Raw genomic sequence first — 25696 nt, 5'->3', positions numbered from 1 at the left:
GCCCGCCTCCGGACAGCGGCGGACCCCAGTGCGCCCCCTGGGGGACGCGCAGTCCTTGCGGCCCTTCACATAGCCCTGCCCCCCGCCCCGTCTCTGCCGAGCGGCCTGGACGCTTGGGGGCCGGAGTGGGCGGTTTTACTATTTTAGCAGGGCCGTTTCCGGGAGGCGGAGCTCAAGCCCCATTTCCTTTCTCACCCTTCGGCTGGCGCTGGGGTGGCGGCGGGGCCCGCTTGCTTCGGAGCCTCCCGCGCCAGGCCCAGCGCTGCGCCTCAGCCCCAGCTGTAGCATGGGCCGCTCCCGGCACGTGGGCTGGGTGGCGGCGGGCCTGGTCCTCGGGGCCGGCGCCTGCTACTGCATTTACAAGCTCACGCGGGGCCAGCGGCAAGGCGACCGCGGGCTTAGGCTGCGCCCCTCGCGCTCCGCAGGTGAGGCCGCAGGGGTGCCCAGCAGGTGGCCGGGGACGGCCGGCGGGGCCTCGGTGTTATCCCGAGGGTGCGGGTTGAAGACTGTTGGGGCTCGTGGCTCTCCCGTGCTTGCAGAGAAAGGAGCCGAGCTGGAGGAGGGAGAGCGGGAGGGAGATTCGTGAGAAGTACAAGGTCGAGAACCACAGGTGCAGAGGGCGGATCGTCCGCTTGACTGGGTGCGGGTAGGGTTCTGAGCCGCCCCTTGCCTCCATTTGGTTCAAAATCGTGGGATGAAAAGTTGCCCCGATTTTCCTGCCTGAGTGCGGCGTCACAGCGGAGGGTTGATTAGGTTTCTCAAAAGCATGTCGATTATTCCTCACGTTAAAGCTTGCTCCCGGACTCTGTGTTACCAAAGGGATTGTCCCTACTGTGGCCCGGGTTTTGCTGGCCTTGGAGCGGTAGATGATGAAATTGTGCTTGGACTTGCCCTGGAAGAAGGAACCCTTGAGGATTATCTCTGCCTGCATTCGGCCCAGCCTCAGAGGGGAGGTACCTTGATGTCACTGGTTCATACACAAAGTTGCAGAGAGATCCTGGAAGTACAGACACAGGTGTATATATCAGTTGAAACAGTTGTCCGCATGGGAGGGTACCCTCCTGGTGAGCAAGTGTGTGGTTAAATTGCCATCCAAAAGTTGATTGGTGCATTCGGGATTCTGAGGATTTGCTGAATGTTCTGGAGGAATATTTCAGTTCATGGACGCTGTTACAGAAATAATTAAAAGTAAAACTACCAACTAAAATTCCTCTCTACAAATAGACAAAAGAACTAAAGAGTTTTATTGTTGAATAAGCATTAAACTAGATTGCCGAGTCGTCACAGGCCATCTGCTAACGGGATTGAAAAAGAGTGCTCACTCTTTTATGTACCCAGGCAGATAAAAATCTATTTCATATTACCTGCCTGTTCGCAAGATTAGCATGTCCTTAAGCGGACTTGACAACACCATTTGCTACACATAGTTCATCGTATATTCACTAGTAATTGGGGTGGCTATTTGTGTTAGCTAATTGCCTTTATCCAGAGGAAAAATAAGACTTCTCAGTATCTTTAGGATAAACAGGAGGTGACAACAGGGAGCCAGGTGCCAAGGCTAAACTCAGAGATCAGGGCTTCATCTTTCTTGATGCTTACATTTCAAACAGATAGTCCCAAAGCCTCTAAGAAACACTTTGTTGCATTGTAAACTGACAAGAGGGTTACTTAGCCTTTAAAAAGATGTTCATTTATGTCAAAGAGACAGAGGATTTACAGTTATAGCTGACTCTGGAACAACCAGGGTTTGAACTGTGCAGGTTTACTTACAAGCAGATTTTCTTCAGTAAATATATGTACAATTCTGAAAATGTATTTTTCTTATGATTTTCTTTATTTTATTATGAGAATCCAGCATATAAGACCTAGAGCATACAGAATATATGTTAAATGACTGTTTTCGGTAAGGCTTCCAGTTAATGGCAGGTTGTTAATAGTTAAGTTTTGGGGAGTCCAAAGTTATACATGGATTTTCAACTTCTCAGGCATTGGCATTCCTAACGCCTGCCTTGTTCCAGGGTCAGCTTTACCACTTTGCTCAAGGAAACACTCTTAAGAAAACAGAGTAGAGGGAAAGTGTATTTCCTTTTGGCACAAAGGAAAACAATTTTTTTTAAAGATCTTTATTTACCTTTACTTACAGCCTAATTTGTTGTCCTTGAGAGATTTCCATATAGGTAATTGGTCTGGTGGCCTGGACTTCAGATACCTTCTTAACCTGGTCAACGTGGATAGTGTTACTTTTAAACTTAATTTTACCAGTTTCCAAAGTCACCATTACCTTAGGTCAGGCAATTTACAAAATAAGTTGCTCATGGCCCCTTCTTCCTGAAGCTACTCACCTTTATTTTTGAAGAAGACTTGAGAAGTACCCATTTTTTTAGCATCAACCTTAGATTTCAGAAGATGATCTTTTTTGTTTTAATTGAGATATAATTCACATGTAACTTTGTACTAGTGATAGGTATACAGTATAATGATTTGATATGTATGTATTTGATTCAATTTGATGTATTTGATTTATGTATTTGTACATATTGCCGAACAGTCACAGTAAGTTTAGTTAACATCTCTCACCTCAGAAAGTTACAGATTTTTTTGTTGAGATGAGAACTTTTAAGATGTACTCTCTTAGCAACTTTCAAGTATACGATACAGTATTGCTAACTGTAGTCACCAAGCTGTACATTACATGCCTAAGACTGATTTATCTTAAACTCAGTTTGTACTCTGACCACCTTCATCCATTTTACACTCCCCCTTCGCCTGCCCCCAGCAACCCCAATCTCTATTGATTAACTCATTTTTTGTTTGTTTTTAGATTCTATATATGTGACATTATACAGTATATAAAACCTTGGTTTGAGAGCATAATTCGTTCTGGAAACATGCTTTTATCCAAAGCATTTGTATATCAAAGAGAATTTGCCCATAAGGAATAATGGAAACTCAGATGATTCATTCTACAACCGAAAAATATTCATATAAAAATGATTACAATACTGTAATATAATGCAAAATAATAAAATACAAAATATAAAGAAAAATAAATTAATTAACCTGCACTTACCTTTGACAACCTTCGTGGCTGGTGTGAGGGAGATGAGAGGAGGATTACTGTGGAGAATGACTTTCACGATCACTAACGGAGTCACTGCTGTCTACTGGCTCTGTAGAATCTTTTTTTCATGCAACTTTAACAAGGAACCTAGCCAATGACACTTGCTTTTGCCTCCTTTTGAGGATTTCGCGGAAATGTGACATTGCATTGTCGTTAAACAGATTCATTGCTCACACTGCTACAGCCTTATGTGGGTGGTGATTTTCTACAAAATTTTTCAGTTTCCCACATTTGACATATCTCCCTAATTTCATTTGAAGTGAGGGGTTCCTCTGCCTCTTTCTCCTCCTCCTCCTCTGCAGGCGAGATGCAGACATCGACTTCTTATAAAATCTCAGCCACCTCTTGAATTTTGACTTCTTGAATTTTGGCCACTTGCACACCTCATTCATACTTCTCAGTGTGAGATTTCCTTCTTCAAAAGTAATCATCTCCTTACCACCTTTTTTCCGACCTTTTTCTGCATGGGGCCATTGTATACGCTCGCATGGATGTTGACTATAGTACAGTATTAATAAACTCTGGTCGTATACTGTATTTAATGTAACCGGCAATGTAAGGCAGCAGAGGACAGGGTCTAGATCTGCAGGCAGCCTGACCTAGAATGAAGCAAGCATTCCTAAGCTTACTCTTAATACGGAAAAGTGAAGGACTGTCCACAGGCGCTTTGAAGCGACAAAAAATACACTAGTGCCAGTTGTGAGCACCTTCCAGTGTTCTGAAAATTCACTGATTTCTGCCAAACACCGCAGCCTGAGGCTGAGCATCTGAACATGGGAGATGATCACCCACAATCCTGCAGTGAGAGAGGGAGAACACCATTGGCTCAGTTGTGATCATGTGACATTCGGCATCACATACTGCTTGCATTGCAAGATATTGCTCTTTTATCAAGTTAGAATGTATTAGAAATGTTTGCTCATCTTGCAGAACACTCTCAGAACAAGTTACTTGCAATCCAAGGTTTTACTGTACTTAATTTTCATTACAGGAGTGATACATATTTATTGGGAAAAAGAAAAAAAAAGTATTCCTAAGCACAGGTTAGAAAACAAGTCATTGAAAATCCAACACCCAAAGATAACCACCTTTAATAATTTGGTATATATTTTAAAAACGAAAAGGCACAGGGGCTTCTGGGTGGCTCAGTTAAGCTTCCAACTTCTGCTCCGGTCATGATCTCATAGTTCATGAGTTCAAACCCCGCATCGGGCTCTGTCCTATCAGCATAGAGGCTGCTTTGGATCCTCTGTCTCCCTCTCTTTCTCTTTCAAAATAAATATATTTTTTTAAAGGCACAGATATGACATCATATAGCAACTATTGTAGGCTGCCCCTCCCCTGGCAGTGAATTGTGGACATGTCTACTGTCTAACCTGTAATCATAGGTTCACTTTTCAGGAACGAACACACAATGATGGTGTTATAAAATGGTTACTATTCTTCCTGTGGTAATTTCTGTAAATATAGTTGTGGGGTTTTTTTTAAGATAGAGCTATAAATTCTAAAAGTCACTGACCAGATCCAGTATTCAGCTGTTCTAGCTCTACTCAAAACAAGAGCTTTGCTTTTGTCCTTGCCCCCAGCAAGACTGTTATTCTAGCATCTAGAATCCCAACCAAACAAAAATGCCGCACTAGCAGCATGATTCGCTTACTCCCATAACTTTGTCTCCAGCCTGAGGTACTCTTGTGATCAGAAAACATCTGCTTAATGCAAACCCTTTTCCTTCAATAATCTATGCCTCTAGGCAAGTGTTCCATTGGACAGGTGTACCTGATTTTTAAAAGAAATAGAAAATGTTTCAGCATGCAGTGCCTTACTAAGAAAGAAATACCAAGTGACCATTGGCTAATTTCTTAATGTCTGTAAGCCTCAGTTTACCATCTGTAAATTGAGAATTATAATGGTATCTTCTTCCAAAGGTTACTGGAACATTAAATGAGATAAAGTAGATGACATGCTTAAAACTGTGCCTGGCATCAGAGTATGCATTCAATATTGTTTAAAAATATTATCTAGGGGCACTTGGAGGGGGGGTTTCAGTCTGTTAGGCATCTGACTCTTGATTTTGTCTCGGATCATGATCCCAGGGTTGTGGGATTGAGCCCCATGTCAGGCTCCACACTGGGCGTGGAGCCTGCTTAAGATTCCCTCCCTCCCTCCCTCCCCTCACTTTCTTCTTTCTCAAAATAATAAAAATAAAAATCCTTTAATCTCCTATTGATTTTAAAGAGTTTTAAATAACTTTGTTCTTCTGCAGAAGATTTAACTGATGGTTCATACGATGATATACTAAATGTTGACCAGCTTCAGAAACTCCTCTACCTGCTTGAGTCCACTGATGATCCTATAATTATCGAAAGAGCTTTGGTCACTCTGGGTAACAATGCAGCCTTTTCAGCTAACCAAGTAAGTATCTAGTCTCAGAATGGGTGCCTCCCATTCTTACACCCTAGCAGTAATTGTGACCCTGATAAGGTACTTAATCCCAGAGCCTCACTTTCCTCATATACACGGTGTGGGGATATATCCCTCCAGCATAATGTTTGCTCCTGAAAAGCACATCCTAATAGTGACATAGTGTTACTGGGATTTGAGGTCCCCTTGAAGTTCATCACAGGCATCACGTTGGTTAGTAGATAAATGTTATCTACACCACATTTAATATTGCATGGCTTTTTTAATTATTTGAAACTCAACCTTGTTGTAGTTGAAAAGTGAAAGCATCTAACATTGAAGTACATGCCTTCTATTATATGTAAGTCTCGTGGGGGTGGTTCTGATGCAGGTGGGCCCTTGATTGCTAACAACCACCAACCAATGTTACCTTCTACCAATAGCGACTTGGTAACACTAAGTCTCTCTAGCTCAATTTGAATGTTACCTTCTCTCTATTACTCCCACAGAGAAAAAGTAAAAAAAAAAAAAAAAATTGGAATGGTTTTTAATGCCTTTCATTAACTTTGTCATGAAAACTATGTTGAATTTACACTCTATTTCAGTCAAGTTTTTTCCAGCATAAGGTTTACTGTAAAACTTTTGAGATTTATAGGGAGATATAAAAAATATTTGTTGATTACTCATATTCTTTCAGTTGCAAGTGACAGAACCCAGCTTAAATTATTTAAAAAATTTTTTTTAATATTTATTTTTTAGAGAGAGAGAGACTGAGACAGCATGAGTGGGGGAGGGACAGAGAGAGAGAGAGACACAGAATCCGAAGCAGGTTCCAGGCTGAGTTGTTAGCACAGAGCCTGACACGGGGCTCGAACCCACGAACCGTGAGATCATGACCTGAGCCAAAGTGGGACGTTCAAATGACTGAGCCACCCAGGCGCCCCCAGCTTAAATTATTTTAAACCAAAAAGGAAAATACTGAGCTCAGTTAACTTGGACATCCAAGAATAGCACTGGCTTCAGGCACAAGTGGAAACGTTTAAGGTTCCGGAATGCATTATCAGAGCTCTCCCTCCCTCCATCTTTTGGCTGTGCTTATCCCTGCTTCTTTTTGTATATTGGTTTTTTACCTCTTTGGCCACAAGAAAGTTTTCTTCACAGGATGGAAAGAAAGCCACTGGCCACCCAAGCCTCCATCCCTGAAAGGTGGAATTGCTCAGCCAGGGTCAGGTGCTGTGCTAATAAGGCTCCCCGGGCCACGGGTAGCAAGGCTTGACTCACGTGAGCATCTCACGGCCAGACAGCAGGGGATGGATGTGGTGGGTGTGAGCACATTTGCCCAGCCGTCCCACCAGAGACTAAATGGGAGAAAAGAGGTGCTCTGTCTGCCCCCCGGGCAGGGGGGAGCGTCACACAAACAAAAACAACAGATGGTGACTGTTAGCATGCCTATATAGTGCTGTTTCTGATGCCATTGTTTCATATCTCTCTGAAACAAACTGTAGCTTGAAGAGTGTGTCTGTAACCACTGCTTGAACAAGTGTTTTCTTGGCTAATGGAAGTTGGTGCCCCTGGTCGTAAATTACAGTGCCTTCATCTACTTTAGTAGGATAGTTAAAACAAACAAAAATCTGTTTTCTAGTAATTGCAGTTCTTTGGGAAGAACCTGGATTGCACAGGGGGTTTCTTTTTCTCCCAGTGCTGAGCCCACTCTGGACAGTAGAGTAGGGCTTGGGGCTTTTGGTAAAAAATGGATGATGGCAAGATACTCTTTTGTTCTTTTTCTCATAGAAGGGCATGTTTTAGCCCAACAGGAGTAATGTTCAGCTTACTTTTCTTGTAAGAATAGACGCAGTTAATGCATCTTTTAATGTTGAGGACAAAGGTGCATAGTAGTAGCATAGTGTTGCAACTGATGGTGAGAAATCCCCCAGATTATTATTTCTTCAGAAATTTGGGTATCATTTCCCAAATTGCGTGGAACTCCCAAGTCTTCCAGGTGTTGATAGGTGTTTCCTCTGACCCCACTCTTCCCTCTATTTTGTGTACAGTTCATGGAAATGCTATATTGAATGGTCCCCTCTTGGAGATTCCTGGTGCACATGATGAATATATGAATGCTTCACAATAAAGAAATGTTTGCACTTAATATACACAGAGTTTCTCAAATTTAACCATGAAACCTTTTTTTTTTCTTAATGGAACATCTATTAATATCTTGAGGGATTTGTGTTCCAAAGAATACAGTTTAGCAAAGCATAACACTTTTCCAAATTTGCCTATAATAGGAAAGTCCCAGAACTTATTTCAGAGGAAAATCATTTGTAAATTGCTTTGAGATCATTTAAGTAGCTCTGCAAATCATTGTATATCTCCAAGCTATAGTTTTTAAATAACTATGTATCGTAATTTATTTCCAATCTATTTTCTTACCTATAAAATTATGGAAATTTAATTTTAATAAAATTTAATAATTTTTTTTTAAAATAAGAATTACAAGGGTACCTGGGTGGTTCAGTCAGTTAAGATTCCGACTTCAGCTCAGGTTGTGATCTCGCGGTTCGTGGGTTTGAGCCCTGCACTGGGCTCTCCGCTCTCAGCACAGAGCCTGCTTTGGACCCTCTGTCTGTCTCACTCTCTCTCAACAATAAATAAATAAGTAAAATAAGAAATACAGATTGTGCATAGGAAAGGTATTCCCAAAGAGTCATTAATTTTTATTTGTATTTGTAGATGCAAAAAGTTTGATGAAGGGGGTGCATATTGAAGTGATGGTCCTCGTTTTTTTCCCTCTTAGGTCATTATTCGTGAATTGGGTGGTATTCCAATCATTGGAAGCAAAATCAATAATCCCAACCACAGTATTAAAGAGAAGGCTTTAAATGCACTGAATAACCTGAGTGTGAATGTTGAAAATCAAGTGAAGATAAAGGTAGGTTAGCTGAAATCACAAATGTGTGAGTCTTCTATGGTGTTACCTAGGACCTCCATCACCTCACATAATTACCTTTTGTGTGTGTGTGTGGTGAGAACATTTAAGATCTACTCTCTCAGCACCTTGCAAGTATATAATACAGTATAGTCACCCTGTTATCCATTAGCTCCCAGAACTTACTCATCTTATACCTAGAAGCTTGTGCCTTTTGACCAAAATCTCCACATTTCCTTCATCCCTTAGCCCCTGGCAACCACCACACTACTCTAATTCTGTGAGTTCAGCTTTTTTAGATTCCACATATAAAAGATCCCTTCAGTATTTGTCTTTTTCTGTCATGTCACTTAGCATAATGTTCTCAAGGTCTATCCATTGGTTGCTAATGGCAGGATTTCCTTCCTTTTTATGGCTGAATAATATTCGATTGTATATAGACCACATGTGCTTTATTCATGCACCTGTCACCACAGGTTATTTCTGTGTTTTGGCTGTTAAGAATAATGCTGCAGTGAACATAGTGGGTACATACGTCTTTTCAAATTATTCTTTTTGCCGTTTTCAGATAAATGCCCAGAACTGGAATTGCTAGATCGTATGGTGGTTGTATATTTAATATTTGGAGGACTCTCCATACTGCGTTCCATAGTAGCTGCACCATTTACATTCCCACCAGCAGTGCACAGGATTCCCTTTTCTCCACATCTTGCCAAGACTTTTTTTTTTTTTTTTTTTTGGACAGTAGCCATTCTGGGTATGAGATATGACCTCACTGTGGTTTTGATTTGTATTTCCCAGAAGATTAGTGATTTCCCAGAAGATTAGTGATATTGAGCATCTTTTCATTTATCTATTGACCATATGTGTATCTTTTGGAAAAATATGTATTCGGGTCCTCTGCCCATTTTTTACGGACAATAAGGCAGAGGAAGGAGGAATCTGAACCAGGCAGTAAGAGGTGCCTTATGCTTTTGAGTTTGGGGTTCGTTTTTTTTTTTTAATGTTTATTTATTTTTGAGAGACAGAATGCTAGTGCATTAGGGGCAGAGAGAGAGGGAGACACAGAATCCGAAGCAGGCTCCAGGCTCCAAGCTGTCAGCACCAGAGCCCAACGTGGGGCTTGAACTCACGAGCCGTGAGATCATGACCTGAGCTGAAGTCAGACGCTCAACCAGCTGGGCCACCCAGGCGCTCCTGGGGTTGGTTTTAATCCAAGTGTGTAAAGGAAACTGGTCAGAGTCTGGTAATATCAGCAGAAAGATAAAATAAATTAGGAACTTCTGTTTTTTCAGCATTCATTGAGCTCCTACTTTGTGGTACAGAGTTTAGAAATGAACACAATTAACTCTTGTTTTAAGAAAGCTAGGAGAGAGAAGCCAACTCCATAAACAGGCATGAAGCAGGGCAGAACATGAAGTACTTAAAGGAAAAATGTAAGTAAAACATTGTTGAGTACATAGAAGGACGAGATCTCATCCAAAAGTTTTGTAAAAGGTAGAATACAACCTGGCTCTGAAGAATGTCTGGTTTCTAGAAGCAGAGTTGGGGAGGGAGGGAATTCCAAGAAAAAGGAGCAAGGGGAGGTGGGCGCAGCTCCAGGAATAACCAAGGTGGCCCATCTGGTGATCTTGTTTCTAAAATTGAACCGGTGAAAAGACTCGGAGAAAATAATATTGGGGCACCTGGGTGGCTTAGTTGGTTAAGCATCTGACTTCGGGTGAGGTCATGATCTTGTGGTTCACAAGTTTGAGCCCCAGGTCAGGCTCTATGCTGATAGTTCAGAGCCTGGAGCCTACTTCAGATTCCTTGTCTCTCTCTCTCTGCCCCTTCCCTGCTTGTGCGCTCTCTCAAAAATAAATAAACATTAAAAAAAAGAAAAATGCTCAATGCATTTTAGGAAATGCTTTGAAAGACATCAGCCTCTTATGAAGATATATGATTTATAAAGAGCTAAAGAAATGTTCCCCCCCCCCTTTTTTTTTTTTTCTAAGGATGGGTAGGTATGTGATGAAATTCTGGCCAAAGAGAGCCAGGTGACTTATATCAGATCTGAAACAAGACTAAAAATCTAGTCTCTCTTTACTTTACTGCCATTACTCTAGTTTCTATGGTACCATGGATACCTTCGGTTTTTTAAAAAACTTAGAATTGGCTTATGGGACAATTGGTAATTTCTTAGCATTTCATATTAGGAATTTTTTTTTTCTTTGGCAGTTAGAACTTCTGGTGGAGTTTTTAGTTAGGTGAATAGTAATTATCTGTGAGACCTAGTTTTTCCAAGCTGGAAAGATCCTGGCCAGAAATAGAAAACAGTTTCAGAAAACTTTCCATCACCGGTGGGTTCAATTCTGTCATGTGTGAAATAGTACTCCTGTACTGTTTGCATTTTGTTTTGCCAGTGGCAGTTAACAGTATCAGGAAGGAGGAATTCGTATGCATAAACTAGGTAAATAAGAAAACTGGGCCAAAGAGAGTTTTCCCTCTCCTTTTGATAGAACTAACCCTAGAGAAAAATTCTTTCACTGTTTCCTCTATTCTTTACTTCGTAAGGATAGGGTCCTATTGTTAAGATACTTACCTTGATGCCAAATGGCCAGACATGTCTTCCTCCTTGGTCCTAGTGTGCCTAGACCAGTTAACACAGAAAGGTAGACTGAGTTGGGAGGCCCCCAATAATTGAGAGACCACTGGTGTTGAGAGCATGTTCTCTGGAATTGGACATTGCTCCCCTACCAGCTGGCTTGATATTGGGCTGGGGATCCAAGTTTCTTGAGGACTTGTCCTTATCTGTAAAATGGCCATCCTCTTCTGGATTAAGTCAGGTATATTTGTAAAATGCTCGCACAGTGCCTACCATTAACAAAAAAGCTACCCAAAGGTAGCTTTAAAAATCAAAAAAGTTGCCCAAGTTCAAGGGCTGGATAGAAATGTCTTTTCTGAGGAGCCAGTCTCATCTTGAACAACTGCCCTGCTCCACTGGGCAGAAAAGTTACTGTTTAACAGACAGACTTTTGGAGAATTAAGATGCTCACTTCTTTCCCCTAGGTATACATCAGTCAAGTTTGTAAGGATGTCCTCTCTGGTCCCCTGGACTCTGCTGTGCAGCTGGCTGGACTGAGATTGTTAACAAACATGACAGTTACAAACGACCACCAGCATATGCTTCACAATTACATTACAGACCTGTTCCATGTGTTGCTTACAGGAAACGGAAGTACCAAGGTACGAATGAAACGGTTATGACTTGAAGTGCAAGGAACTATTACATCAAGTTTATTAAGACTGGGATTGAAGGTTTTTTATTTATTTTTATTTTTTTTAATGTTTGTTTAATTTTGAGAGAGAGACAGAGTGCAAGCGGGGGAGAGGCAGAGAGAGAGGGAGACACAGAATCCAAAGCAGGCTCCAGGCTCTGAGCTGTCAGCACAGAGCCTGATGCGGGGCTTGAACCCATGAGCTGTGAGATCATGACCTGAGACGAAGTCAGACACTTAACTGACTGAGCCACCCAGGCGTCCCTGGAATTGAAAGTTTATTAAAAGGCTTTTCATGGACCCAAGAAAGTTAATTATGTTTATCCCCAAATATTCAATTTTAAAATTAATTTGTGAAAATCTGTTATTTCACTTATCCATAGATTGACATTTGTTTGATTTTCTGAAAACCAGTTTGCCTTTTACTGAGGTGACATGGGTGGCTCCCCCCACCACCAGGTATAATTATACATAATTGAGTAAAATGAGTCTCTGAGTTAATGCTGGTTAATTGAATTTTTGCTTAGCCTGGGGTTAGAAACATTTTTTTGATTTAGACATTATTTGCTGAAAAATCTTTTGAAAACCACTTTTAAATTAGTAATAGATGTCTCGGTGCTTGATTTTGACCAGTTGTGTAGATGGTAGGAGGTAACAGAGACTAACCTGAATTAAGTAGGATCTCAGGAAACACCCCATGAAAGTAACTTGGGTAAACCCCTCATATTAGTGGGCATTTTTCTCAAGTGCCATTCTTTGAGAAACAGCATAAAAACAGAAGGTAGACTAATCAAAGGTTCCAATTAGTTGGGTTGGTCATTCATCAGCGTTTTACTATATTGGTCAGTGTTCTCTGGCATGGTTGAAAGAGAAACATGAGCATTTTAGAAGGACTAAACGTGAAGCCATACCCCAGATATTCAACATCACTGAAGCCATACCTCAAATATTCAACATCATCATAACCCTTATGTCTGAGGTTATCAAATGTGATGAGGAGAACCTCACTACAGTCCTTTTAAAATTTGTTCCAGACTTTCCACTTTGCCAGTAGCCAGACTTATTTGGATCTGGTCTAAGATTTACCCAAAGGCACTGAACGTTAAATGTAATAATCTTATTAGCAGTATTTTTGCAGTATGAACTCCATTCATACGCAGTTTCCAAAACACAAGCACCCATCGAAATCTCTTTCCCCAGGGGAGCAAGGTAACTTCCAGCCTCTGAGGCGCCATGGAAACCCTTCCCTGTTCCCAGTAGCATCACAAATATAGGACAGATCTCTCCTCTCCCCAGTCTGCAGCTGCTTTACCCAAAACCTCAGGAGAAACGCTGAGTTTCAAGCCAGGCGAGTCTGGCCTTGGGGCTGTATGGATCTGTCTCAGACATGGTCTGTGTTTTAATATATTTTATGACTTTTTTAGAAGGTGACTCACACCACAATAGTATGTTCTATTTTTGTTTTGTTTTTCCATTCCATTGCCTCGTACAGCTTTTCTGGGATAGAAAATTTGCTTTTTTGGTCTGTCTGGGAACCTGACCCCAATTATAACATCATTTTTCCATAAAAAGTGAATGCAAAGTTCCAACTTACAAATGAGCTGCTAATGGACAATAATCCACTTGTGAGAAAATGTACCCGTTTTAGGTATTTTCTTAGTAAATAACCACCAAAATGAAAACTTATTTTTAGAAATCTTTTACTTTTCTCTCATTTATTTTTTAGAGAGAGCACATGAGTGGGGGAGAGGGGTGGGGAGACAGAGAGAATCTTAAGCAGGCTCCACACTCTCAGCATGGAGCCTAATGCAGGGCATGACCTGAGCCAAGATCAAGAGTGCTGCTCTGCTTGAGCCACCCAGGCGTCCCTAGAAATCTTATTTTTAATAAGAGATCTGACCATGCTATAATAATCTTTTGGGTACAGCAGTGATTCCTAACCAAATATAAGTAATGGAAGATTAACATAAATAAACCCTGTGTTTGTTAAATCTCCAGTGAGAGCAAAGAACTAATGGCTTGAAAGAAATGTCATGGAGTCACCACAAGAGGGCACATGTGATAAGAGAAAGAGCTTAACATGGTTCAAACCAAAATACAAACACAGGTCTCCCCTGCTATCTGAAAGTAGGGCATTCCTGTAAATCTTTTCGTAAGCCAAAATGGCATGACGCGAAGCAGCACTTAGCATTAATTTATATGGAAAAAGTTTTGAGTGGTCCCAGACCGAAGAAAAAAACCTCAGGCTTTTCTGATAGCGTGGAACATATCTTGCTCACAGATGCACAAAATAAATCAAGATAAAGCGCAGATGCTCACAGGCACAGTTCAAAGCTATGGCTGCTTGATGCAGAGATGCCGAGAGGAGCTCCTGGGGTGCATGATGCCCCCACTAATGCTGGCTGCAAAACAAGCACCCAACCCTGTTTTCATTTTTTGCCCTTTTTTTTGGAAAAGCGAAAATCCTCTTTGGATTTCTTTTGGATAGGAAACAGGTACTAATTATGTAGGTCTTTTATAAAAGCACAGTGGTGGGGGCGCCTGGGTGCCTCAGTCGTCTGCAGTTGGGGGATCAGGCTCCATGCTGAGCATGGAGCCTGCTTGGGATTCTCTCTCTCTCTTTCAAAATAAACATTTAAAAATTTTTTAAATAGTTGATAAATAAAATTAAGCAAACCCTTTTATCCTCTTTAACAAATTAGTATGTACAACATGATCAAAGGAATATGTGCATACATAGGATAGGTATATAAAAAGACCAGAAAGAAAACACCAAAACTTAATAGTGATTGTTTCTAGTCACGGAAATATGGGTGAATTTCCTTTTCCTTTGTGCTTTTCTATCACTTTTTCAAAATGTTCTATAGAAACACAGAGTGCCTATGTAAAAAAAAAAAAAAAAAGTCTCCTGGGCGCCTGGGTGGCTCAGTTGGTTGAGCTTCCGACTTCGGCTCAGGTGTTGATCTCTCATGGTTCATGAGTTCAGGCCCCACATCTGGCTCGCTGTTGTCAGCGCAGAGCCCACTTCAGATCCTCTGTCCCCCTCGCTCTGCCCCTCCCTGGCTTGTGCTCTCAAAAAAAAAAACCCAAAAAGTCTTCTAAAATAAAGATGTAGGTTCCCTCCCAGGTCTGGTGGGGAGCACCTTCGCCACTCCTCACTTTGTGTAATTTCAAGTGTCTTTTACAAAGTATAGCTTTATATGACTGTTGTTTGTAAATAGGAATTGTATTTGATGATGTTTTTACAGTAGTCCCCCCCTTATCTGTGGTTTCACTTTCCGTAGTTCATTATCTGCTGTCAACCACATTTGGGATGTGGATGATCCTTCTGACTTAGCATCAGAACGTCACTAGTAGCCAAATAATCAAAATGCCTGTCATTCACCTCACTTCATTTTGTCACGCAGGCATTTATTTTATCACCTTACCTCATAAGAAGGGTTAGGGGCACCTGGGTGGCTCACTCAGTTAAGCATCCGACTCTTGACTTTGGCTCAGGTCATGATCTCATGGTTCGTGAGTTCGAGCCCCACATCAGGCTCTGCACTGTCAGTGGGATTCTCCCTCTCCCTCTGCTCCTTCCCCACTTGCACTTGCTCTCTTTCTCTCTCTCTCTCTCAAAAATAAACATTAAAAAAGGATGAGCACAGAACAATATACTCTGAGAGTGCTCACTTCACAAACACTAAAATTCGAATGATATGTTGAGAGATCACATTCACTTGTTATAGCACATTACTGGAATTCTATTATTAACTATTGATAATCTATTACTTTACCTAATTTCTAAATTAAACTATCCTAGGTATGTATGTATAGGAAAAAACATAGTATATATAGGGTTTGATACTGTCCATGATTTTAGGCATGTGCTGGGGGTCTTGGAATGTATCCCCTGCAGACAGGGGGTCTATACTGACCAGTTATAAGTGATGGGAATGCCGATATTCTAGCTAGTCTGCTAGAAGTTAACATTTGTTTGCTGATTATTTTTATCACTGCCTATTTGAAAGATTTTAACATATTTTTCATATAAAAAAAGATAAGCTCAAAGGTTCATAGTAACCTACTAAAAAAGAAAAGGGCCATATTTTTATCTAGTCTTGGTAACTGAACTGCTCCAAGATTTTCATACTTTAAATAGAAATAAACCAAGCTTGGGGCGCCTGGGTGGCGCAGTCGGTTAAGCGTCCGACTTCAGCCAGGTCACGATCTCGCGGTCTGTGAGTTTGAGCCCCGCGTCGGGCTCTGGGCTGATGGCTCAGAGCCTGGAGCCTGTTTCCGATTCTGTGTCTCCCTCTCTCTCTGCCCCTCGCCCGTTCATGCTTTGTCTCTCTCTGTCCCAAAAATAAATAAACGTTGAAAAAAAATTAAAAAAAAAAAAAAAAAAAGAAAGAAACCAAGCTTTGAGAGATTCTTTTTTTGTTCCAAAGATCGTATTTCACTTACCAGTAATCATAATAAAGCTCATTTATGTAACAGATGTTAAGTTTATTACCATGGGTTGGGGGTTGGGTAGGCAATGAGACATTCAGGATCTCTTCCCTGACGATGTACTTGAAAAAGTAAGGTTTAAATAAGCCTGCTGTGTGAGAAGTGCTCCCGGAGTGCGCCAGGTGTGGAAGAGGAGAGAGGCCCTCACAAGATGGCATGCAGAGAGGGCTCTGTGGGGCAAAGGATTTGAGCCAGACCCGGAAGCCCGGGCAGGACTTTAGAATGTGACCGCAGTGAGATTTGCCGGGAAGGGAAAATCCATGCTCGCTGGTCTGAAACCAGTATTATTCTTATTTCAGGTTCAAGTTTTGAAGCTGCTTGTGAATTTATCTGAAAATCCAGCCATGGCAGAAGGACTACTTGGTGCCCAAGTAAGTAGTTTACATATTTGTTTTGTAAGTATACAAATATATAGATTTGGCCTAGAAAGATTTATCTCAACATGTTAACAGATTTTTTTTTTAATTTGGTTCTTTTTGCCTATATATGAATTTCCCAAATTTTCTGTAATGAACATATTTTCCTTTTAAAAATCATTTTGGAAAAGTTCTCCCTGACAATAATAAATTATAATCGTTCTGCCTGTCCATTTTGGGGTACCAGTATGTCGTCACGTCTCCTATACTTGACCTACTTGTGTTCGCATGTATCTTCACATCCACTGAAACACTAGTCTTCACCTACCTAGTCCCCAGGATGTGCCAGATGCCGGGCTGAGTGCCAGGACACACCAGTGGGCGCACGTGGCATGGTGCCTCTCCTCGTGGAGCTTGTGAGAAGAGACAAAAATATGTAACAAAACAAGATCACTAAAAGCTGTGATAAGTGTTCTGAAGAAAGCGAAGGCGGTACTGATAGCAAACAGGCATCAACTCCTGTAAAGGAGGGAACCTGTGACAGTGACCTCATCCATGTGCCCCATGCCCACAATGTGCAGTGGGCAGCAAATGTCTGGGGAGTTGATGAGCTCCCATGAGGAAACTTGGACCTTAAAAAGGATATGGGTGTTTTTCCAAATGACTACAATCTAGGACTCTAAGAAAACAATTTTTCAGCTAAAACTATGAAGCCTCTTTTTTTCCATTGGTATACAGTATAGGGGTGCATTAAGATTTTACATTTATGTTAGGTGATTTTAGGGATAATTTTCTATGACAAGATTTTTTTAAATGTATTCAGTGTAGTTTTCAAGTGGGAAAATATACATGAAAAATATTTTCAAAAATTTAAAAAATAATAGTCATTGTTTCCTATTTCAGGTGGATTCATCATTTCTTTCCCTTTATGACGGCCATGTGGCAAAGGAGATCCTTCTTCGGGTTCTTACGCTATTTCAGAATATAAATAACTGCTGCAAAAAAGAAGGCTGTTCAGCCATGCAGCCTACTTTCCCTAAAGGTTCACTGTTTTTCCTGTTATACGGAGAAGAATGTGCCCAGAAAATGAGAGCTTTAGTTGATCACCATGATGCAGACGTGAAGGAAAAGGTAACAGTATTACCAAAATTCTAATTGGTCCTGTTTTTCATCTTCCTTACCAAGGGAGCTGAAATTCTTTTCACCTGCTGAATTTAAATGGTAATTTCCTCATTAACACAACATTTCAACATTAACACAACATAACTTGCCATGGTCTTCTGGTTTATTTTGAACCATTTTATTGATACCAAATGAAGAGCTTGTTCTGAAAGCATGTCTTTTTATTTTGCCGTTTGTGGACTTTACTTCAATTATTTCCTCTACGTGACATGACGGTTTTCTTTTTTATGTGTAAGCTAACCTGCCCTTAGAAGTGATGTGCAGTTACTTGTCTGAGACCCCATTAGTGTGTGATTAATTAGTTCGTCGGGGCTGCCGCAGGAATGACCTTGTTCTCGTGGTAGAGTTCCTGAGCCTTTGAGGCCACCCCCCAGCCCAGCCATACCACATGCTTCCAGAAGTCTGTTCCCAGCATTAGAGTTTAGTCTGAGTTGGTGAAAACTCTCCCCGTCCTTACCACTCCCACTCAGTACACCAGCCTGTGAAGATGCCGTGTATAATCAAATGTCCATCCACAGGCAACTGGTTAAGTCACTTACCTAATCTTAGAAGAAATAAGCAAGTCTGAATGTGCTCATGTGGAAAGGCATCCATGAAATAGGCATGTGTTTTTTAAATGAACAATTTATGCTTCCATCCAGAGAGAATATTTTCTAGAATGATACCAAGATGGGACTGAGGAAAGGTCTTTTCTATGTTTACCCTTCAATTGTCTGAATTTTACTATGAGCATAAGTTTTATAATTTTTTAAATAAAAAGGAAAAGAGTTCATACACATTTTCTCTTGATAGTACTTTATTAATTTTCATCCATATTTTAGAGATTTTCACATATTGTAAATTTTTATTCCATAAGCTATTGTAACAACTTATTAATAGATTTCCATTCAGCCAGGTTTTATAATGTTCAAGTTCATAACCATCACCATGCTTAGTATTAAGTAAACCAGTATGCAAGCAGAAGTTTTCCTACTCCAGGTAGTTAAGGCAAAGCCGTACGAGTACTTTAAGTTCATTCGTAAATATGTGGATTTCCATAGGAAGTCACAGATCCTCAAACAGAAAAATGTGTATTTTCAGGCTTATCCCAATATAGAAATCAAACTTGGAAGAATTACTTTTATAGTAGAAAAAGGATTCAGTATTAAGGTGAAAACATGGAAGTTCCCAGGTGGCTATAGCAGTAATGTGTATATGCTAAGAACACTACTTAGGTTTGCATCACTGATGAATAAAAGTACTAATTCCCTGAAAGGCACATTTCTTCATAACGAATTTTTTAAAAATCTGCCTTCGTTAGTGAAAATCAAAGTGTGCACATGATAAAAACTAGGATTTGGCTTTAATGTGCTTTGGCAGCACTCGATTCTAAAACCCCGCATCTTCTTTCCTCTGTTTTTAGTTTGAATAGATCATCCCATTTCCTGGAGATCAGAGCATTAGGTCTGAAATGTGAAAATACACAAACGGATCTAGGTTGGTGCAGATCATGGCATATCTTGGCTTTTCTCAGGATTGCCCCCCACTGGGTGATCCCACCCTCCAGGCAGGGAGGAACATCAAGGGGTTCCCCAGGAGAAGGAATCCTCAATCAAATCTCACATGTTCGAATGGGTGCCAATCAAAGAGCAAAATAAAACTGATCAAATAAGATCGAGTAAAAGGTATTACCGCAGAGGTTAGAATGAATAGAGGCTAAAGAGTGCATCTGGCTTTTCAAAATTTGGTTTTGTTTTGTACATAAACGTACAAATGTAGCTAAGTGAGACAATGGAAATCACTCAATAGAACGAGACTGTACAAGGAGACCTGAAGCTCGATGTACTTAACAAAATGTCAACACAGAAAGAATGTGAATGGTAATAAAAATTAAAGCTTGTGAGGAGGCAGGCCTAATTCAGTGGAACTAGAACATAATTTAAAGTGCTCAGAGCCCCGCGGTTACACAGTGCACATGAATACAGAAATGATGTTAAGGCCATTCATGGAGCAAATTAAGATGAGCTTGGTCTGCTTCAGAGAGCAGAGGCAAGAGATGCGCGTTGAATGCAGCGTGCAACAGAAGGAGGGCGACTGCGTGAACACAGCCAGTGTCAGGGCACCAGGCCCCAAAGCTAATCCACCATCAACCTAACTTCTCCATTCCCATCTGCTTGCTAGAATGTTCCTTCGGAGTGAAAGGTTTATGGTGGTTCAGTTTTTGTTTTCCTGAAGGTTATCTTACGGGGAAATTTTTTGTGCTTTAGTGCCTCCAAATCACATACATTCACACACATTATATACACATTTCCCCCTGACAGATTTGCATCTTTGTAAGATAAAAAATGCTAAATTTTGATGAAGATCATTTACATTTATTTTGGCTATTACTCCCCAAATTTACAAAATGAGCTGAAGTTGTTAATCCTCAGTGTTTCATGTCCTAGGTACAGATGCTTGAATCTGCAATGGGAACGATACGCGACCAAAAGCATGAGCCTAGTTTTAGCTTTCAGATCTCTAGTAGGCAGTGAGGTCTTAAGAAATAATTTTCTCCCTTATATTTTCAAAGTGCTTTTTAAAAAATCACTATTCACATTTTTTTGGAGGTAGGTCAAAATTATCCTCTTGTTGCACATGAGGAAACTGAGGCACAGTGAGTGTAGGTGACTTGTGGCAGGATACACAGAAAACCGTGGTGGAAGCAGGATTAAAATTCCAATTAAGTGGCTAACAGGTGGCGTGCATAGATGTGTATGTGAAAATAAATAGAATAGTGCCCGTGTAGCATATGCTGTAAAAAACCTACTTTGATTATTCTGCGAATGAAATTTATTTCACTGAGACTGGGGAGCAGGAAGATGGGATGGGCCTCTAATGTAGCTCATTGGCTCTGAGGAATGTTCAGAGCAATCAAGCCATCCCAGGGCCTTACGGGACTAAACTCAGGTCACCTAATTTCCAGAACTACTTTTAAACTGCTAGTATTCCGTGCTAGCTTAGTAAAAGCAGAATTGTGCGTATGGGTCATTTAATATAAAAATATAAGACCTCTGAATCATGTAAAACATAAATTATTTATAAATCTTATTGATACATCGAGGGTTGGAGCTAAGAAACGGGGGGGGGGGATGAGTAGGTGGAGAGAAAAGAGAATATAGAAGGAATTGTTAACATTTTAAGATCTGCATTTATCTTTGTAAAATACTATTTCCTTGCAGTGATCTTTGTGCTCAGCAGGTCTGACTTGTAGATTAAAAATAGAAAATGTCATCAATCATGTCCTCATAACCACACTCTCCCTTCCTCTGCCCAACTCAGGCAGCTTCTGATTTGGGGACTGGGGATGTGCAACAGAATATATTATTCCTCTTTGAAACAATGATGTCTTTAAAAATGGTAACTTAGCCCAATCTCCTGTGGTTTTATACTTAAAAAAATAAATCATTCAACATTTGGCATATAAGCTAATGTGGACAGAACAACAAGAAATGCTGTAAGCAGGTAGGTGTCCATTCCATCACTTACTCTAATGTGAATTAGAAGTTTAGATGTGCAGCCTCAAACCATCTAGGTAGATAGACTTAACCTGTAGAAGGCCCTTCACCAGAAGAACAAAAAGAAGACTTTAAAATCAGTTTTCCTAACTTCCAAATTCTACCACTAAAGCATAATCCTTTAAAAAAAATTCCATTTCAATGCTTCTACCATTGAGACAGGATTCAAATTCCCCTCTGCCAATTCAGTATTTAAATGACCCACCTCTGAACTCTTCTTTATATGAACTGGCATTTGGAGTAGCAAGCAAGCCATCACACAAAACATACAACACAAACTTACAGAAGTGGTTTCCAAATGTAAAACATCCTAATATTCATGAATTTCTTAGTCTTTCCTAGAAGCTTAGAGGATACCTTTTTCACTAAAAGCTCACGTGCTCACATTCATTCAGAGTTTTCATCGTCAGTATGGAGGTATCTGGATTCACCATGCTTCAAGACAAAAAAATCTTCAGTCTTAAGTCCGTATCTTCCTAGAGCCTCACTCAGTTTCACTGGGGGCTCTAAGTAATGCTGGCAGAGAGCACACAGAAAACAATGGAAAAGGATTAACCTTGCATATATTGGGGGGTTATTTCAAATGAGAGTTGAAACTAAAATAACCAACATATGCCTACTTAAAATAATGTCTTTTCATTCAAGCATTAGCAAATGAGCCAATCACATTTTCTAATCTAGTCATTAACAGAAATATATTATCTGTCCAAATACCATGAATGTCAAATTTGGTGCCAACTTAGATTGAACATCACTAGATTGCATGAAACCTGATGACCCTTTCACTACATGAAATTCCAGTCTAAATGGAATCAATGCCAAAGATAGTATTACAGAATTAGATATTACCAACATTTTTTAAGAATATGGAAGTTTAGGGAGCACCTGGGTGACTCAGTTGGTTAAGCGTCCAACTGGCTGAGGTCATAATCTCACAGTCTGTGACTCTGAGCCCCACGCCAGGGTCTGTGCTGACAGCTCAGATCCTGGAGCCTGCTTCAGATTCTGTGTCTCCCTCTCTGCCCCTCCTCTGCTCACACTCGCTCACGCTCTCAAAAATAACATTAAAAAAAAGTTTTTTTAATAAAGAATAGGGAAGCTTAAGTTATAAGAGTGTAAGCAAATGCTGGAGAAAGATTTTTGGCTCCTAGAAGGTTGTCACCCTCAAATCCCTAGACAAATATCGACACTATAGTCTACAGAGTATAAGAGGGACCCAGAGAACAAAATCTGGTAGCATTTCCCCCATTTCCCCTTGTTTCCTATTTTTTCCCTTTATTCAAAGATTATTTTTTTCTCAATTTCAATTAGAAAAGCTGTGGGGCACTTGGATGGCTCAGTCGGTTAAGCATCTGACTTGATTTCAGCTCAGGTCATGATCTCAGGGTTTGTGGGATTGAGCCCCAAGTCAGGCTCTGCACTGACAGCGTTGAGTCTGGTTAGGACTCTCTCTCTCCCTCTCTGTCCCTTCCATGCTGGCTCACTCTCTCAATAAAACAAAACAAAACAAAACAAAAACCCTTCTAAGTGGCTCATGCTAGCACTTTAGTCCCACAAGGGAGGTAAAAATGCCCCACAGCCATACAACAACTATGAATCAAGCAAGACAGCAGATCAGAGGTAAGAGTTAAGTGGTGGAAGAAGCACCCAACACTCTGATTCCATTAAGGGCTAGGCAACCAGCTGAGACAACTCTAATTCCCTTTTAAAGGGTCACTGTTTTATGATCTCCAATAGGTTAAAAGGTAGCATATCTTATGTAATGCCTGAAATGTTTCCACCAAAACGAGTGCGTTAAGTTTTAGTACTTACATAACATCATGTAGGAAAGTGACTCATAATTCCCTAGATAATTAGATGTTGCTATATGTACACAATTTTTTTTAAGTGTTGCCAGGTTAAGGACATCCTTGGTCAGCTTATAGTAAGCAGCTATTATAACTACTTTTATGCAAATCATTTTAAAGTGTTTACTCATAGGGTAAACATCCAAAAATTCTGTGGTCTTTGTAATTTAACAAATTCATAGTTGTCAGGTTTATGCAACTCATGTCAGAATGTGAACACATTCTAAATTGCTAGGACTTACAGAGTTGTAGGTTTCATTAAGAAATAAAGATGGAGGTTAGATTTATAGCAGGAATAATTCTTGAAAGCTGAATAACTAATGAAGTCTGAGGTTTTCTACCTTTTCCTTATCTTCCCCATCTCAGTAAAGAGCATGAGCATCTTCCCCGTTAAGTTAAAAACCTAGGGAGTCATCCGTGATTCCTCTTTTTGAATGGGTTTGAAAAAATACTATTACTTCATCTAAGGTTCTGTGCATGTCATATATGGAATACATAGCTATGGGTGTGGAATGAACATACACAGTTATATACACATAGAATAAGAAATTACCACCGAATAGTATGGTATGCCACTGGGAAGCAGTATCCAATTTCCTTTTCAAATACACACACATACTCCTGTTCCCCTTCATCCTCCCCTGGCCCTGTGGTCATCCATTTATTTGCTCCATTCCATCTCCCCTTAGCGTGGCTCGGGGTTGCTGCATCATGGGACGGGAATCCTAACTGGGGGCAGTAGGGGTGGGCAGGCAGTGTAACTACAGAAAAAGATACAACTTAGGGAGACGGCAGGCCAGAAATCAGGCAGAGGGAGTGCCTAGAACAGCCTGAAATCACAGGGTTCCTGCAGAGAGGCCCTGGGATGTGGAAGAGGCCACACAAAGCAAAGTAGGAGAAGCCAAGTTCAACTTTTTTTTTTCTTTTGAGAGAGAAAGAGTGTTTGCAAGCGGAGATCGGGCAAGAAAGGCAGGGTGGGGGGGAAGATGGGAGAGAGAATCCTAAGCAGCCTCCACACAGCACAGAGCCCAATGTGGGGCTCAATCTCACAACCCTGGGATCATGACCTGAGCCGAAATCAAGAGTTGGATGCTTAATCGACTGAGCTAACCAGGTGCCCCTTGCCCATCCACTTCTACATTTTTACTTAGGACAGGCCCCAGATCCAAGAAAAGAGAAAACGTTTTTTGCTGAGGAAAAAAATCAGTCTAGGAATAAAGCCACCATTTATCCATTGCCTGGCACAGAGCAGACACTGTTTACTGGATGAATAACATTCCTGAAAATTCCAGGCTGTCCAGCCTCACTTCCCCCGTTGTCCTCCACGTCACATCCATACACTCACTGTTCCCCTCACTTGCTGCCTCTAAGTCTATGCTCTGCCCCTTAGTCCTCTTGAAATGCCTTCTCACAGCCACATTCAGATGTCACCTCTCCCATAAAGCCCTCCTTGATCCCTCCAAATCAAACATGTGACTCTTGAGAGCACTTTATTTCACCATGAAGCAGTCAGTCCTTTCAACACATTTTAGAGTTATGTACACAGCTTACATCTTCTGCTGTAACAAAAGCCCCCTTGAGAGGGAAGACATGATTCATTTTTCTATTTTCCAAGATTATACCTGTTTTAGTTATATAAACCCATGCTTCCAAAAGAACAGCGTGTAATGAGGTTGTTTTTTTTTTTTTCACTGTATATAAATACAGTTTTACTAATGTGGTTTACTCCCTTAATTCATTTGAGGACTGTGTAGGTTCTCATTCTTGTCTGATCTCTGAACACACTGCAAGGTGTGCTGATCCTAGGATCCTCTCAGGTCAAACACATAACGAAAGTTACTTTTATCACAAACTCACCTCATTTGCTAAGGCAAAAGTTCCCCAGTGAATTGCCACAGATTTCTTTGTCTGAACATCGATGTGAATCCTTACAGCTTCTTCTGGGTCTATATGCTGGTATTTCATAAACCACCTGATAAAACAGCAATTTATTAATTCTGGCCTTTGAAATGTGCACTAAGTTATAATTACTGCTTCATCTAATCAACCTTTAAGGTTATGCACAGGAGTAAGACATTAGGCAAAAACATCTGTTTTGAGCCCACTTTCCTGCTGGAAAAAAAGCAAAAATCTTACTTGCACAAACCTAGTGACGCCACAGCTAAGTCTCAAGCAAAACTCCCCTTTGAAAGGTAAGATGTTGTTTCATGTGTATTTGATTTTACTGATGATTTATTCTAAAGGTAGGTCTTAATCGTTAAAAAGGTATTTTGCAATCTTGATATGAATCAAAGAAACTGGATAATGGATAAATGACTAGAAACCAAAAGTGCAATTCAAAAGAACCTAAGTTGCCAAAACCGGTTTTAATACATGAAGCAAAAAGCAAAAATTAGGGTATAAAATTGAAAAACTGGGAGCAAGGGGCGCCTGGGTGGCGCAGTCGGTTGAGCGTCCGACTTCAGCCAGGTCACGATCTCGCGGTCCGGGAGTTCGAGCCCCGCGTCAGGCTCTGGGCTGATGGCTCAGAGCCTGGAGCCTGTTTCTGATTCTGTGTCTCCCTCTCTCTCTGCC

General features: G+C 40.7%; 2 protein-coding genes across 7 annotated transcripts in view; one reads left to right on the top strand and one right to left on the bottom strand.

The window, feature by feature from the left end:
- Nucleotides 1-84: 84 nt before the first annotated feature.
- Nucleotides 85-18518, top strand: ARMC10 (armadillo repeat containing 10). Of its 2 annotated transcripts, XM_047095396.1 has the most exons (6): nt 185-425; nt 5385-5533; nt 8319-8453; nt 11499-11675; nt 16501-16572; nt 17461-18518. In XM_047095396.1, the coding sequence occupies exons 1-6, from the start codon at nt 287-289 to the stop codon at nt 17710-17712; spliced, it is 924 nt and encodes a 307-aa protein (XP_046951352.1). In that variant the 5' UTR covers nt 185-286; the 3' UTR covers nt 17713-18518. The 2 variants fall into 2 exon arrangements, with proteins under 2 accessions (XP_046951353.1, XP_046951352.1); XM_047095397.1 differs by lacking the exon at nt 8319-8453 and having other exon boundaries at nt 85-425.
- The window catches only part of NAPEPLD (N-acyl phosphatidylethanolamine phospholipase D), a 46412-nt gene continuing 39233 nt past the window's right edge, over nt 18518-25696 (bottom strand). For 3 of the 5 annotated variants that reach the window (XM_047095395.1, XM_047095391.1, XM_047095394.1), the window contains exons 4-5: nt 24980-25094; nt 18518-21791 (exon numbers count right to left, since the gene is read on the bottom strand). In XM_047095395.1, coding sequence (XP_046951351.1) covers nt 21663-21791; nt 24980-25094 — 244 coding nt within the window. In that variant the 3' untranslated portion in view covers nt 18518-21662. The remainder of the gene's footprint in view (nt 21792-24979; nt 25095-25696) is intronic. The other 2 variants (XM_047095393.1, XM_047095392.1) reach the window with 2 other exon arrangements.

Source organism: Lynx rufus, unplaced genomic scaffold, assembly GCF_022079265.1.
Source record: "Lynx rufus isolate CCGP_SWC_20201006 ecotype Redwood Valley unplaced genomic scaffold, mLynRuf1.p SCAF_4, whole genome shotgun sequence".
In the NCBI taxonomy this organism is placed as follows: domain Eukaryota; kingdom Metazoa; phylum Chordata; class Mammalia; order Carnivora; family Felidae; genus Lynx; species Lynx rufus.
The sequence above is the reverse complement of the archived record's forward strand: the minus strand, read 5'-3'. Positions and strand labels throughout refer to the sequence as shown.